The 16696-nt window shown below is 52.5% G+C and overlaps 1 protein-coding gene across 1 annotated transcript in view; it reads right to left on the minus strand.

Moving 5' to 3' along the window:
* Positions 1 to 16490: 16490 nt before the first annotated feature.
* The window catches only part of GRIK3 (glutamate ionotropic receptor kainate type subunit 3), a gene marked incomplete at both ends in the record, with an annotated part of 224976 nt that continues 224770 nt past the window's right edge, over positions 16491 to 16696 (minus strand). The window contains one exon of the mRNA XM_080692401.1: positions 16491 to 16685. Coding sequence (XP_080548527.1) covers positions 16491 to 16685 — 195 coding nt within the window. The remainder of the gene's footprint in view (positions 16686 to 16696) is intronic.

Consider the following 16696-nt stretch of genomic DNA (forward strand, 5'->3'; position numbering starts at 1 on the left):
GACCTATTTTATATTTTTGAGACAGGGTCTCTTACGCCAGCGCGGCTGGCTTCGAACCTGCGCGATCCTCCTGTCTCCGCCTCCCAAGCGTGGGGATTACAAGCGTGCGCCACCACGCCCGGCTACCATGCCACTTTATATGAGCGGCTTCAGCAGCCACAGGTTTGGTTTCTGGGGAGTCCTCACTGGGGACACTGAGGTGACAACTACACGGCACTGAGGGCTTTCCATGTATCATCTCACCAGATCCTTGCAACAAGCTCCTGAGAGACCTACTGGCAACTATTTTGCAGATGCAGTAAGCAAGGCTCTGCGGGATGAGGTCACTTCTACAAGTTGTCACGCAACTAGCAAGTGGTGGTGCTGCACCTTGAGCTGGGGTCGGTCTGATTCCAGAACTGTGATTCTTAACTACAAATTCCAGAGAAGCTGCCTTGGGTTTTCTGAGCTAGTTGGGCTCCAGGGCCCAGATCTGGTAGGTAGCACAGGGACCACAGTGTCCCCAACTGGAGTTCCTGAATTCTGCTTCATCTAATGCGTGGGGGCCAGTCAAGGGCCACAAGCACACTAACCTCTACTCCTACGCAGTTCCCATGCTAGTTGAGGGACCAGCAGAGCAAAAGCATGGAAGTTGGACAGAGGTGGTGGTGGTGCTGGTGGTGGTGGTGCTGGTGGTGTGTGTGTGTGTGTGTGTGTGTGTGTGTGTGTATGTGTGTGCATGCATGTGTGTGCCTGCATGTCTGTGTGTGTGACTGGGGGTGAGATGGAGCAGGCTCAGTGAGGAGGCTGCCTTGCTAGAGGTGCCAGTGTGTTGATGGGAATTGGTACATACCAGGCAGAGATCAAATCGAGCCCCCTGGTCTCTCCTAGAGAGGGGTGGAAGTGCTGGGTGAGTGGGGGCTGCGAGTCTGCCCTCACTCATGCACCCCCCACCCCAGCTTTCCCGCTCCATCCTTCTTGAGGACTCCACCCTAGCCTTCTGTTCAGGAGGCGGAGGACTGACTGTATCAGTGCAGCTCTTCCGTTTCTGGTTCACAGATGGGGCTATGTGAGGGGCTATCCAGGGCAGAGGGTGACGCACCTCTCTGTGGGCTGCACACACTCTAGGGCCAGCCGCCTGCCCAGGAGGCCACGAGCAAGTTGCTTGGCTTAGTTTTAGCGTTTGTAGTATGAAGGGCCAAGCTGGGCAAAAGATGGCATGCAGACTAGAAAGAGGCAGACAGATATGAGTTCAAATTTGGCTTTTACTACTTTTCCGGGGGTGACCTTGAACAAGGCTTGATTATCACATCGTCACTCAATGAATAAAAGCAATCACCTTTCCCTTGAAGGCCACTTGTGCTGACTCAATGGTGCAGAGTAACTGCTTCTTTCTCCTCCCCTCCCTCTTGTGCCTGCTCCCTCCCAGATGACAGAGGCCAGGCCACAGGTCCGCCCTGGCTGGGGCACCCTCAAGGACCCTTATCTGGATCCAGGGAGGGAGGTGTGTCTGAGTGGGACACCGGGGCCAGCTGCGGGTGGCCCTGCCTTCATCCGGAAAAGAAAGATCCACTTGAACATAAAGCTCCCCCAGCCTCTCCCAGCATCACGTCCCCGGAGGGAGTTCGCAGGCCGAGTAATGTATGGCTCCATTTTTAGATGTTGCCGAATTCCATTTGCTGGAGATCCGTGTTTTATTGCCGTATCAGTGTTTCTAAATTGCACTATATTTTCTTAGCTTGATGGGAATTTACAGCACCCGGATTGGAGCGAAATTGGGCTCTCCCCGCCGCTCGGAAATCACCAGGGTCGATTGCACTGGCTGCTGCCTCTCCTTCTGAGGGGTCCTGCTAATTATTCATATTAAGAAGAAATCTGGGAGCCGGGCGTGGTGGTGCACGCTTGTAATCCCAGCATTCGGGAGGCAGAGACCAGAGGATCGCGGATCACGGACAGCCTCAGCTACTTAGCAAGACCCTCTGCAACTCAGTGAGACCCTGTTTCAAATATAAAAAGAGATTAAAAATAGGTCTGGGGTGTAGCTCAGAGGTACAATGCCCCTGGGTTCCATCTCCAGTACCGCAAAAAAAGAAGGAGGAGGAGGAGGAGGAGGAGGAGGAGGAGGAGGAAGAAGAAGAAGAAGACATCTGGGGCTGAGAAGGGACACCCGGGTGGCCCACATGGAGACACATTCACCAGGGGCTGGGAGTTTGCAGCTGCTTCCCACAGGGATCTAGGCTGCTCAGGAAAAGTCAGGAGAGCCATGGTGTGGGGTGCCAGATAGAGCTGGGAGCTGGGGACAGGCCCAGCCAGCAGCCAGACTTGTGCCTGTCTCGTCCCAAGGAATACTAGACATTGGGTTGCCATCTCGGTAACTCTGAGCAATATGCTGCTCATTAGGAGACCCCCACAGAGGCCCCCCTCCAAGTGCTTCCAGGGAGTAAGTCACGTGGGGAGCTGACATTACAACCAGGACCATCGACTTCCGCTGAGCTCACTTTCTCCGCACCCAGTGTGGACATCTCTCCCCTCCATTCCACAGTGAAGACTTGGAAGGGCTGCTGTCATGTATAGAGACTCCCCACGCACCGTTCTGAAGGTTCCAAGCACCTGGTCCATGGCCCATTTTACAGAACAGCCTCAGGATGCTAAGTCCTTTTTGCAAGTTTATACAGCGACTCCTGAAGAGCAGAGCTGAGACTCAGCCCCGGGAATATCTGATTCCACAGACTGTTCTCAGCCGCCGCGCTTTACTGCTTCTGGTGACAACAGCTCATCCAGCTCCTGCTGGTAGGAACGAGCTGCCCAGCCACGGGGTGGGAAGCCCGGTGCATTGTGGGAGTCAGATGGTGCCTGTCTGGTGCTGACATCCAGCGGGCTGTGAGTTTGCACAATGACGGCCGGGTGCTTGAACTGTAGCTGCTTTGAAAGTCACTACTTTCCTGGCTCCAGCTTCCCAGGGTGACGCAGAGCCACCCAGGGCATTGGACAGAGAGAGGAGGGAGTCCTGAGGGCCCAGATGAGAACTGCAGGGAGTTGTGGCCCACACTCTGGCAGGTCCAGACAGTTTATCTCACTTGGCAGTGATCCTCTGTCTAAAAGCACGTCCGACGTTTTGTGCAATAAAGTTAATGGACTTCTCCATCTTAGAGCAGCTGAATTCTCTCGGAGCAGATGCTGAGGGTTATGGATGTTCTAATTAGAAAGCTGCCTTTGGCATTGAGGAAGGGAGGGGGGCTCATGATGCGCGTTCTGCAGGCCCTGCGAAGACCCCCTGCCATACTGCTTTCTGGAGTCTGTGGCAGAGGAAGGGGGAGCTGCTTCCTTCCTTCCCCATCTCCTACTTCCTTTTTCCTACTTCCTTTCTAGCACCAAAGGTCCTCCTCGTCTAGCCGGAAGCAATCAAGAGGACCAAGCAGGATGGCCGCAGTCTCCTGAGTCTGAGCACCACAAGCAGGGTGTAGCCTTGTGATCAAATAAAACTTACAACTGAGTTAATCTGACACATTTATTGATGTGCATAATTGTTATTGGACTGCACTGCAATTAGGCATAAATGGTAGGTCGTTCCTGTGAGTGACGATAATTAGTAATTCTCGTTTTGGGCCCCAATCAAGTTTGGATGTTTTTTCCCTATAAGCATAGAAGTTCCCCAGTGTCTGCAAACAGCACGGATATTGACTGCTTTCTGATTCACTCCTTCATTTATTCATTCTCCCCTTTACTAAGTCTAGGAAACAGAGCTCTCCGACTGGCGGTCTCATTCTGCTGCTTACTGGGTGGTTGCAGGTAATTCCCCTTCTCTCAGCCTCAGTTTCCACCTCTGTCACGGGGAGACAACATCTCCCTGTGAGATGAGGTATGCAGAGAGCCAGCCATGGTGCCAGATCTGGAGTCATTGTTCAAGTAGCCACCATCTATTATTATTATTGTAATTATCATTATTACTATTATTAATTTTTTGCAGTACTGGGGATGGAACCCAGGGGTGTTCTACCTCTGAGCGACATCCCCGGCCCTATTTTTTATTCTTTATTTTGAAACAGGGTCTCACTGAGTTGCAAAGGGCCTTACTAAGTAGCTGAGTAGCTGAGGCTGTCCACGAATCTTGATCCTCCTGTCTCAGCCTCCCAAATATGCTGGGATTACAAGTGTGTGCCACCATGCCCAGCTATTATTAATTTTTTGGTAGTGGGGATTGTACCCAGGGGCATTCTACATTTGAGCTACAACTGCCCCCCAGCCCTATTTTATTTATTTTTTTTGTTTTGAAACAGGGTCTCACTGGGTTGCTGAGGGCTCTGTAATTTGCTGAAGCTGGCCTCCAACCCAAGGTCCTCCTGCTTCAGCCTCCTAAGTACTGGGGTTACAGGTGTGCGCCACTATGCCTGGATATATATATATATATATATATATATATATATATATATATATATTTTTTTTTTTTTTTTTTTTTTTTTTTTGTGGAACCCAGAGGCTTTTAGCTCCGGGCTACACTCTCAGACCTATTTTGTATTTTATTTGGAAACAGGGTCTCACTAAGTTGCTGAGAGTCTCATTAAGTAGCTGAGGCTGGCTTTGAACTTGTGTGACCCTCCTGTCTCAGCCTCCCAAGCGTGGGGATTACAAGTGTGCGCTACCACGCCCAGCGATTGTCTGGATGATGATGATGATTAATGACAGCTTTTCCTGGAAAAGAAAGAGCAGAACACTAGTAGCTCTCAGGCCTTTGGACTTTAGATGGGAGGGTGATTCCGAGTGCAGAGGGGCCATGTCCCTTGTATCCTTGTCCCTTGGGGTTGGAGGGCACAGAGACAGTGACATTTGGCTCCTGGTGAGTGCTCCGACATCATCCTCACTCCCAGGCGAGTAGAGCAGAGAAACTTCTGGTTTTCCACATCTTCAGTTTCACCACTACCCAACCCTTGGCCACCAAAGAGCTGGGTCAGACCTTCTGGCAGAGGGCAGTGCCCGCCCAAGGCGCGGTGCTGGGCAGGCTCTCAGGGAGCGCTTGGCTCTGTTCCTGCCCCAGCGGCTGCCTGATCAGAGTTTAGAGAATCCTTAGTGACCTTTTGTGTCTCTCCCCTACGACCTTGTATTCAAGTCCTTATCTCAGGGGCCTCATCTGGGTGTGTGTGTGTGTGTGTGTGTGTGTGTGTGTGTGTGTGTGTGTGTGGTATCTCAGATTAAGAGGATAATAGTGTACCGTTCTCCCAGCACTTTGTGTGTTAAATAAGTTTCGGACATTTCACTCCCTGTCATTTCCTTTGTGTGCCGGTAACTCAGTCTTCAAGAGGCTCCAGCATTTGGGGAATGGGAGCAGAGGCCTGAGCCACACTGGGATGACACTCAGGCGTTTGACGATAAAGGGCCATTACACTCTTGGGACTGAAGCCAAACATTCTGGGGGTGGGGCTGCAGCTCCGGAAGCCTTCTCCATGGGGCCTCCTCATCCCGGATCCAATCTGGAGGCCGAGGCAGGCAATAAATTCCCTCGGTGGAGCTGGTCCCAGCATGGGCTACCCTGCAAGAAAGGCTTCATCAGCGGCTTCATTTGCATAAGATAATGAAACCGCAGTAAAAATAGTATAAGAAAAAATGGCCTGGCAACTTTTGTTTCCATAATGACAGATGCTTCTTAAACACTGGGCTTCTGTTTTCCAAGGAGATGTCACCGAAGCCCAGGCACAGTGCCACTGAGGCCCAGCTGTGGTCCAGCCTGGCTTCTGCATAGCCACCTGAGCCCCTGAGTGCCCAGCCCCGACCTCCTGCCCCTTGGTTTGGTCCTGGGCAGGAAGTAGGGGACAGAAGGAGGGGAGGGAAGGGAACCTGACTGAGGAACAGAAAAGGACCCCAGGGCGTAGCAAGCCTGATGCCTCACGCTTAACCCATGCTAAAGGATCCGCCTTTAGTTCTCATGTGAGTCCTCTGGGCCAGCCAAGAGGGGCGTCTCCACCGCACAGGTGAGCAAGCATAGGCTGGTCACTGTCCAAGGCCTCCTGTTACATCGCGATGGTAGAAGGGCCCTGAAACATCCTCTTCTATGTCTCCTGTCCTGGCTGCTACTGGAGAAGGCTGGAGAGAGGGCAGGTCCCTGACCTAGAGGGGGTGGGGACCCATGGGGGATGGGAGCCAGCTCACTGGGCTTCAGATCTCTGTGCTCTGAGTGGCTGAGATGATGAACATCAAATGAGAGGGGAACCCTCGAGGATGGGACTCCCCAGACCTGGAGGCTACAAAAGAACACACACCTAGTATCTGCTTTAGTTTAGTCTGGTCACCTCTAAGCCACCGAGCTCTGCAGTACTGCCTTGGTTACAGAAATATCAATGATGATGACTAAAATAATGGATGAGAGAGCCATTTCCCCAGCTCGGGGGGAATCGCGAGTGTAGCTGCACTTGGCCAGGATGGGGTCCCTCACCACCTCCCCTCTAAGTGTTCTGGACAGAGCCCTGATTTCCTGATTCACTGAAAGAGGGCCAGGCCATGACACAGTCTTTGCTTGGCTCAACTGTAGCTGGGCTTTTGAAACTTCTACCAGGTCTAGCTGTGTACTTCCTTGTAAAGGCCGGTTAGTAAGAGCTTCCAGGCTTAGCGTTTGATCGTCCTTGCTACCTCCCCCAGGTTCCCCATTCTTCTGCACCCCCAGATACCGTCTGATCAGGGCCTGGCATCAGCAAGAATCCTGCTTGGTCATTTGAGCCAGAATCCCTGTGCCCACTTCCATTCAATGACCCTTCCTGTTCCTTGTTAGCAATAAGCGCCCCCGTCCATGCTGTCAGGGCTCAGTCCCATTTCAAGACCCTACAGCTAGCACAACGGTCCTTAATAAAGTCTTACTGTGTTTTAACAAGTTTCAATAATTTTTGCTTCTGACAGCCTCACAGGGTGCGGTGGAAGGATAGAGACCGAGCAAATGTGCAGGGTGCAGGTGGGAGGTTCACTCATGCAAGATGGCCAGTGCGATCCACCGGGCTGCTGGGGAAGGTGTCCTTGAGAAGACATCAGGTGGGATGTCTTGAGAGGCATATTTCCTAGTCTCTGTGCTTAACTCCTTCAAGCAGGGGCTGCTGGATCCCCTCCTCAGGCCTATTGGCAACCAAATGTGCATATACAGGCAGGACCTAGGGTCCCTCCAAGGTGACTCCCTTTCTGCCTGTGGTCCTCCCCAGGCCCTCCTCCCTCCCAGGGAAACATTGGTTTAATTTGGGAGGGAGTACAGGCAAAGCTTCCAGTTGTTTTTGGTCTTAGAAGGGGACCCAGACCTTTGAACCTAAAGGCCAGGCCTTGGGCCTCCTCTGCTGTCTGATTCTCCTGTGTCTGGGCTCCTGGGCCCTTGGCTCACTGAGAAGGAGTCCAACCATTCCTGTGCTTCCTCCAGTCATAGCTCATGTTGTCTGGGCTGGACAGTGTGCTGGGCATGAGCACTGTTGCGAGTTCCTGAGTTCTTTGAGGTAGGTCTTAGCCTCCCCATTCTGAGCTTAAAGAAGACACAGAGCAGAAGGCGGAGCCCAGAAACTTAAGCTGCACCTCCCCAGTCTTATTGTTCAAGGGGTTCAGGCCTTTGTCCTAGCAGAAGCCCCCACGTAATCTCGAATCCTGAGGGAGCTGGCCCGCCTGAGACCAACAGCTCAGCATCCCCTGCGAGCTTGTGGACAATGCAGACTCCCGGGCCCACCCCAAATAAGAGCCTCACTGGGGCTGTAGGGTGCTCAGCTAAGGATTGTGGGTCTACAGCCACTGCTCAGACACAGCCCCTTCCGTGAGAACGTCATCTGACTCTCTCTGAGGATGAGGTGGGCAGGTGAGTGGAATTGGTTCACGTTTGCTCTAACTGCTGTCGGGCGCTGGAGGGACCTGAACCAAGGTGGGGGGGGCACTTCCAGCCACGAGCAAGGAAAGGGTGTGAGGCAGAGAGACTTGACCACTTCCCCTGACCCTTTATAATGAAGTCCTGTTCTTCTTTGGTGAGTGTTGAGTAGGGCTCTGTTCCTCGCCATAGCCAAGACCAACAAACCTTCTGTCTTGTCCCTGGGGACCCCAGGCAGCAGAACTAGGGCTCAGTGCATGTCCTGGTCCCTGGAGACAGGAGGTGCGCACCGGGCACTGGCAGGGCTCCGCAAGGCGGAGTTGCAGAACAGCGGCAGTGCTGGGCTGGCCCGTGTGTGGTCAGTGGGCGGTGGAGTAGTGCTGGTGAGCACGCTGCTTGCTGGCACTGAGGTTTGGTGATGTCATTCTGGGAGGAAGGCGTGAGAGCACCCCTGTGCTTGGGTAGGGTGTGGGATAGGCAAGACCCATCATCATCTCTTTGCTTTAGTTCAGAGAGTCCCCAGGAGGCAGCCAGGTGCAGAGGGCTGGAGAGGCACACAGGGCTTCTAAGAGATTCAGAGACCATCACTTCTGTCCTCCCCCTTTGCCGGATCCAGGGGTGGTCAGTGCCACGCCACTGTCTGGAGAGGCCTGAGTCATGGACAGGCTTCTGGGCCAGGCTGTGAGCCCTCGAGGGGGAAGTAAGTTGCCATTCTATCCCCAGAGACGACTCAGCACACAGTAGGCTCACCCCCCCTTTTTCTCAGTGAGAATGGCTCTCACCTGCTGTTGGCTATGACACACCTGGCCCTGTGCTCAGAACTTTAACAAGCTTTTCTCATTTGACTCCCCATGGAGTCATTGGGGGGGGGGTCCTGTTACCACACATTTTACATATGAGGAAACTGAGGCTTGGGCATATTCAGTTGCTTGTTCAAGGATAGAGTTAGTAGGTGATAGGGCAGGCACCTGTACACAAAAATACTTATTTACATCTACGGATGGATGGATGGATACTTTACCCCACCATGAACCTCACTCTTACCAGGTCTCTGCCATGTTTTTTATTGGTATCCTTTACTCTCTATGAACCCCAGTGCATTTATGACTGGACCTCAGCCTCCTGATGGCTAATAGACATCCTTCAGCCCAGGGTTTTCCCCTGCCTCCTCCCTGGCTTGCACCAGAGGCCTCTTCCAGGGATGTGGCTCAGGTTAGACCGAGCTCTCTGACACTGTAGCCCACTGAGTCCCTACCTCCTCTGGACTGTGCAGAGCACTACGGCCTTAGATTGGCTTGCCTGGCGCTTGTCAGCTGATAGGACTGAAAGGTGCATCTTTTCGGGGGTCTGCCACCCCACATAGTCTTCTCTGGAATTCTCCAGCCTTTTCAACCCTCCTATAGCCATAAGGCTGGTCCCAGCATTTGAGAGGCTGAGACAGGAGGATCGAGGTTCACAAACAGCCTCAGCTACCACTTAGTGAGGCCCTTTGCAACTCAGTGAGACCGTTTCAAAATAAAGAATAAAATAATAGGACTGGGGGTGTAGCTCAGAGGTGCAATGCCCCTAAGTTCCATCCCCAGTACCACAAATAAATAAATAAATAAATAAATAAATAAATAAATAAAGACTCTTCTCTCCCTCTGTTACAGATCAAGTGGACACTTGGCCTCTTGGATCTGTCCTGGAACTTAGAACTGGGACCCAGATCCTGAGCCAATGGTCATGGACATTTGGACTGAAAAGTCATGTAGTCTGAGACAATTCAGATCTAGGGTCTGAGGAGAGAATGTGCTAGGAGCTTAGCACAGCGCCTGCCATGTGGAAGGTTCTGAATAAAGACTAGCTATCTCTTGATGACACCATAGGGAAGTTTCTGGATGGAAGTTGGTCTCTGCCAATTGAAACCATCTGTGTGAGATTTGGCGGCAGGGGTGATGCTGAGGCCCTCTTCCTGCTCCCTTTGGCTATCTCTCTCATTGGAGCATAAGGTTTTTTCAGCTGTATGATTCCACTATTCATCCCCAGCTTTCTGGGCAATGAGAAGCAATAATGGCAGGGGCAGTGATGGCAGCAGCCTCTGGATCTGGATTTATGGAACTGGATTGTGGGATTGAACATTATAACTCTGCAGTGCGTCTCTTCTTCACAGGTCCGTCGGAAGAGGTGGCTCCCCTTGTGGGGAAGTTCTATATTGTCTTGGGAGCCATTCCTGGGGCTTTGGGTGGCCTTTCTCTCTCATCTCTTTCATCGATGTTGCAAACCCCTGTATTCAATTCTTTCTGCCCCAAATTCTGATAGGCACAGTTTTCATCTCCAGAGAGTAACTTAGTGCTTTCTCATTTCCAGCTTGAAAAAACTTCAGGCAAGCTCTCTGACTTGCCAAGTTTGAATGAGACATCCACAGAACTTCACTAACTGTGACAAAAGGGGCAGGGATGCTTAAGGAGGTGGCGACTCCCAAGGGAACTTTGAGGATGGAGATGAATTGGGGGGTGAATATGTCCAAGAGATGGGAAGACAGAGGTCATACTCAAGGGTAATCTCGACAGACTCTATGTCTGAAATGGAACCAGGAAACTGGAATAGAGCTGCACCACCGCTCAGCACCATGGTCTCCTGCCCGGGACATTATCATCCCTGGGGGAGGTTGCAAAAGTGAACTTCCCAGCATCCTCTGGTTCTCAGGAGAGATAAGAAATAGAAAACACACCTTAAGGGGGCCCTGCTTTCTAGAAACATTTCTTTATTTAAAATTTAAAACCATATTACTTCATACAGCAAACTGTGCACTTTGATATATCACAGTGTCTTAAAAAGGAAAATAATCGGATTTGTTTGGAAATTTATTTACACCAGCCTAGAATGATTGGCAAGTAACACAGTTACTATGAAACCCAAATCGTTACAAAATGTTTACAAAAAACTATATTCATAGAAATTCTGCATGTCCACAAAGAGCATCCCCTGAATGGCCCAGAGACCAGTGTGTGGGAACCGTGTTAATGGGAGCAGGGGGCATCCAGGCACTGCTGGGACAGGCCTGGGCTTTCCGAGGCCCATGGTGCTGTCTGGGGGGCTCAGCCCCTGGGCTAGGAACTGAGGTCTCCCCCATCACGGAGGCCCAGCCAAGAAGTCGGTCCAGGCAGAGGGAGCTGGGGTTTCGGAACACAGTGGCATGAGGGCCCCTGGGGCCGCTGGTCCCTGTGGAATCAGGACAAGATCCTCCTCAGAGGCTGGGTGTAGATGCACTTAGCCAGGGTCCCCGCAGCCAACCTGGGGTTAAGTGCAGGCCTGGGGCTGAAGCAGAGGCAGGTTGCGGACCACACAGAAGTCAGATATCCTCCCCAGTAGACTTCAGGGATGCTGGGACCTGTGCAGGACTGCCCTGCAGAGAACACATGGATCCAGGCAGCAGGGGGATTCGGTCAACTACAGAAGGGTGGACGAGTGGCGCTGATGTGCAAGGACTAGCGTGACCTTCCTACCTCTCACCTGGCAGCCCTCTGGCTCCGTAGCTGCTCCCTGACACCTGGCTCTAAGGTCAAATGGGACTGAGGAAGATGTCTGCAGTGGGGCAAACTCTTGGCCATCATTTTTCGGCATCTATGGCTGTTTCCTCCCATCAGGAGGCCTCAGAGTTTTGAACTGTAAAATAAAGACAAACTGCGGGGTGATTTGAAGCCTTCTGTTCTAAAGGAAAGGGCAGGACTGGTGGCTAGGACATCTGGACTTTCTATTGGCATGCTGGCAATGCCCTCAGGCCTTTCTCTTCAAAAGGCATTTTGCCTGGCCATGAGTGCAGGGATACTCTGAGTCCAGGCCACCTAGAATCCCATACCTGCTGCACTGTTACAGGTACAGGCAGACGGCCACCTGGTGACTCTGTGGCAGATATGAGAGGAGATCTAGGGAACACCCCCTCTCACCCTGCTCCCTGCTAATCGCCCTGGGACAAGAATGTGATGTTGGCACAGGGGCCACGTGCAACCGTGACACTGCTTCCTAGACAGACTCCCTGATGGAGACAAGGTTCTGTGGCCACTCCCTGGCCCCCCACGAGACCCACCTGCCAGCCCCATACAGTTCTATCCTCTTCTTTAGGCTTTGGAATGCCAATCAATGAAGGGCCTATCCCATCCCCCAAAGGGCTCTCTTCAACCTCTGTCCCAGATCTTGCCACCGTAGCCCCCATCTCTCACCTGGTCCCCACCCACACCGGCTGGGTTCTGTACACTCTGTAGACGTGCGGGGAAGGGTTGTATATACAAGGGCAATGGATCATATATACACTGTGCATATATATATATATATATACAGCATATATATATATTTACATTCATATATATATTGTACAGAACATTATCTTTCTACCCAAAACAGTTTTGTAACTTCATGTACCACCCTCAGCTCTGAAATTTTTTAACTCCAGAGCAAATCTAGGACTGAATCGAGGGCTTGATTCAAACCAGCATGGGGATGGAGGGCAGGGCCCTTCCACTGTGGCATGTGGCCCAGCCTGTTCCAGATGTGTCCACCCAATCTGGGACTTCCAGATGTATCTAACCCATCCATAGAGCTGGGCCTGTTCCTTGCATCTGTCTGTGGGACTGGGCTGGTCCCAGTTGTTATGTCCATACAACTCTTCATCCACACCACTAGGCCCTTTCCAGATGGGTATCCATGCAGGACCATTCCAGATGTGGGCTACAGGAGTTTAGCCCGCCTTCAGATGTTTGTGCACATAGTAGGATGGCTCAGGGAAGGGTTAACTTCTTGCACGAGTGAGGAAGTGGTAGCTGCGCCCTGTCCCCCATTCTCTGTACCCCCTGGAAAGTAGGTAGGATCCTTCTTGGTGGAACGCATGCCTGGGTCTGATTTCTGTTCTCTTGGAGTTTAAGGAGCGGGAGCGACGTCTAACCTGTTTAGACCCTTCCCACAACCTGGGCAGGTGGCCTGTCAGGTAGGAGCCCAGATGTGCTCTTCCAGCTGAGGCAGAATCTGTCTGGGGCAGGGTGAGCCTCAGAGATTCAGAGTCCAGCTCCCTGGCCAAGGGGGGCACCCTCCCTCTTTCAAGACACATGCAGAGTGGGACCACCTGAACACTGACAAAGCTCTCGGGCTTTTCTGATCTGTCTGAAGCAGAGAAACTGGCAGCTGATCAAGAAAGAGGCAGAAGGGCTGACTGTCCCAAAGCCCCTGAGCCTTGGTGGTGCAGGGTCTCCTCAGCAGTGCACCCCAGTTTGGCTAGTGTGAGCAGGTGAGGACAGGTGCTTGCCTCGTGGGGAGCTGGGTACCCTTCTGTTCAGGGCTGGCATGGGGCCAGATAGGTATAGACAAGCACTTGCTCAGGCGTGTTCCATCTTCTGCTCCATCCAACCCAGCTTTTCTGCTTCAAATCACTCCTCAGAGCCTCCATGGTGTGTATGCATGCATACCCACACATATATGCACCCCATTTCAGCTCAGCTGCACCCCCACCGGTGATACAGGCTTCAGCTGCCTCTGTAGGACACCTCTTGCGCCCAATCCTCCCACCTCACAGGTGAGCTCTGGGAGAGCCATAGCCCAGGCTTGGGCAGGTCTCCACTGCACTGCGCACACTGGGTGGTCTCTAGGACAAACAGAGGACACCAGCCAGGGGTTGAACATTAGCCACACCTTTAGACATAGGCTCCAACAGAGAGATCAGGCGGCAGCCATCCTGCTTCCAGGCAGGGATCTACGAACCATTTTAGTCCCTTTGGGGGGACTTTTGTAAATGAATTGTACCCTTATTTATCCACCAGTCTTCACTACTTTTATGAAAACCCTTCCACCCCCATGCCTTTCCCTTTTCTTCTATCACAAGCTCCCTATGTGCATAGCCTCAGAAGAACATGACACGTTCATACAGTGTCATGCACAATAGCACACGTGTGTGTGACATGAGCGTGTAGAATGAAACTGTATTGGACAAAGACAGTGGTTGATGAAAGAAAATTGCTAAGCATCTGTCTTTAGCATCCTGTTATCAGGAATTGCAAAAAAAAAAAAAAAGTGTTCCTTTCCACAGGACATTCCACCTACAGCGAAGGAGTCACCAGCCACGAGCCCCCGAAGGGTCTTAGCACCACCTGGCCATCTCCCCATTTGCGTGCCCACCTGATTTCCACAAATCTGTGGCAAATGATCCTTCCCACGATGGGAGTGCAAACAGACCCTGATGCTTCCGCCTTCCTGACCGATTGTCCGTCTCTGCTCCTGCTGTGAGCTGGAACACACGTGGGATGATCACTTACGCACTCTCACCGACTCCAGCTCCAATGTGGCCCCTCACACACGATCTGCGCTCACCTGTGTTACCTGCCCCTCTGGTTCTACTCTTCCAGTGCTCTCCACTGGGCACACAGCCTACGTCCACTTGCACACCCACTCACACGCAGACCCCTTGATGACATGGCTTCTCCTTTACACATATTTGGCTATACTGCAGGTCTTATCTTGTTCTCCATCCTCTGTCGTTCTGTACACAAATGCACTCGCCTGCAAACCCACACGCTCACAATGCACACACTCGTCTACTCATCAGAGCCCCATTACAACATGGCTTCTCCTGTTTTTACATAAATGAGGCTCTGTTGCTGGTCCAAATTTATCTCTTTTGTCCCCAGTTCACTTGCACCTACACACACACACACGCGCGCACACACACACCCCAGATCCCATGAGTCACCTCTTATTGCATGCCCTGGATTATGTCATATGTCCAAATCTTCCTTCACACCTCATTCCTGAAGCTCACACATGCAAAGACAGATACATACGTGCACACACCCCCGACCTACTGAAGCTCATGACAGCATGGCTTTTCCTATCGTGTTGGGCTGTGTTGGTTGTGTAGCCCTCTTTCCCTTCCTCCGGTGTAGACAGCCAGGCAGAGCTGCTGTGGTTGAGGGAACCATCCGGTTGGGTCCTGCAGCTCACAGTCTGGAGGAGGGACAGGATCTGTCACATTCGCTCATGGGGATCGCGCCTTCGCCCCCACTGAGAGGACCTTGAGATGAAAATGTAGCTCTTCCTCGAGAGCCAGGCTCTCCAGAAGTACCAGGACAGAGGAGGGCAGAGGTGGCCAGGGTCCCTGGTTCTCTTCTAGAACTTCTAGGCCTCCTCCCCCTCCTTAGGGCTTAGCCTCCACCCTTGGCCACAGAGGCCTGGGCCCCATCACACTCTCTTTAAGGACACTTTGTGTCTAACCCTTCATGTCTCCTTCTTTCCTAAGAATCTTGAAGCCCCAGACCTCCAGAGTATCCATTCTAGTCAGCTGGAACTCACGGTCATTGGCCCACCCGCTCACTGCCCCCCATGGCTGCTCCTCTTCAGCTGCCTCCCTCAAGCCCCACAAAGGCCACAGCTGCTCCAGACCAGAGAAGAAAGGCCAGATGGCCTTGTGTCTCTGTGTTGGGTCTTTGGTTAATTCTTCAGGACACAGCTTCTCCCTCCCTGCCCTTGGGGCCTGGGTAGCTTTGTTATTCTGCCACTGGAAACTTTCTGGGGTGCATTATTTGGCAAGCCCAGGAGACCGGGAGTTCTTTAGGTCCCCTCTACCTGTCCCACCTACCCCAAAGTTAGCCTGTGCAGAAGGACGCTGACCCCTCTTTGGAGGGGGGGGGTAACTTGACTTTCTCTGTGGCCGAGGTTACTCTTCTCTTTCCAGGATGACAGAGGGAGGCCAAGTCCAAGTGGCCAGGAGTGGGGAGTTGCTGATGTGTAGATGACAAAGAGCTCAGGTTCCCAGATGCCAACGGGGTTTAGAAAACAGCTTGATGACCAGCAAGGCGAGGTCCACTGGCTCAAGGGCCTGTGGGATTTTCATGGAGTCCACTGTCCCTCTGCTAGCTTCAAATATCAGATGAGTCTTTGGGCATACTTTGTGAGAGAATTATGGGGTCCTCTCTCCTCTGGCCATAAAGTGGAGGAGCATTCGCTGTGACCACTGCCCCACTCATTCCTGGAGACTTTCTAGAGCAGGAGTCGTTGGGACATTGTTCATAAAGAGCCCAAAATGGCAGCTCCTGTCTGTGCATTCTCTTCTCTCTCATACCCATACTCTTCTTTTCAACTCCACCTTTAACTTTGTCAAGAGGCCTCCATGGGTGAAGCCAAGTCCAGAAGATCAGGATCATGTGAACAGCCCCCCAGGGCTGAAGCCTTCTTTTGGCCCAGGCATACTGAATGGCCACCCCTCGGCTCCCACTGACAGCCAACACCAGAACATCCTTAAGGCGCCCAACGTTTGTGTCTCTGGTCTCATGGCCAAGACCAAGGAGGCCTGGGCTCCTTGGGGAAGGGGCGGCAATATCAGATCTCTTCCCAGTTCATGTGGCCTCTGCAGGGCTGTGGCAGAAACTTTTGACTTGCCAGGAGAGCAGAGGGGCAGGTGAGTTTGGCCTGAGAGAGGCGTGTGCTTCCTTTGGCCTTGGCTATCTTGGCTGGCAGCTTTAGAAACCCACAGACAGACAAGACAAGAGGAGAAAGAAGCCCAAACAGCTGGCCTGAGGCCTGCTGGTTTTCTTGTAGGTAAGGGCGGAGTTCCTGGCCCAGCATGCTGGCAGCAGCTCTGCTCCCCAAGCCCAGTGTGGGGATGGGGCTGTTCCTTCCAGTCTCCTTTGCTTCCCTCTGCATGGCCCCAGGGCCTGTGTCCGCTCTCTACCTGTGCCTAGGGGAACACAGGGGCTAGTGATGTGCTGCAGGTCATGCTGTCCTTGCCTGGAAGCCGGCGATCGTTGAAGGTGTGCATGTTGATGACGGCATCAGTCTTGACCATCATGGGAGGCTGTGGCTTGTGCTTGACCCGGCGCTGGCAGGTGAGGGAGAAACGGATCTCATCGGCCACGGTGCTGCAGAAGGAACGCTGAGGAGGAA

Source organism: Muscardinus avellanarius (genome assembly GCF_963383645.1).
Source record: "Muscardinus avellanarius genome assembly, chromosome: 3".
NCBI lineage: Eukaryota > Metazoa > Chordata > Mammalia > Rodentia > Gliridae > Muscardinus > Muscardinus avellanarius.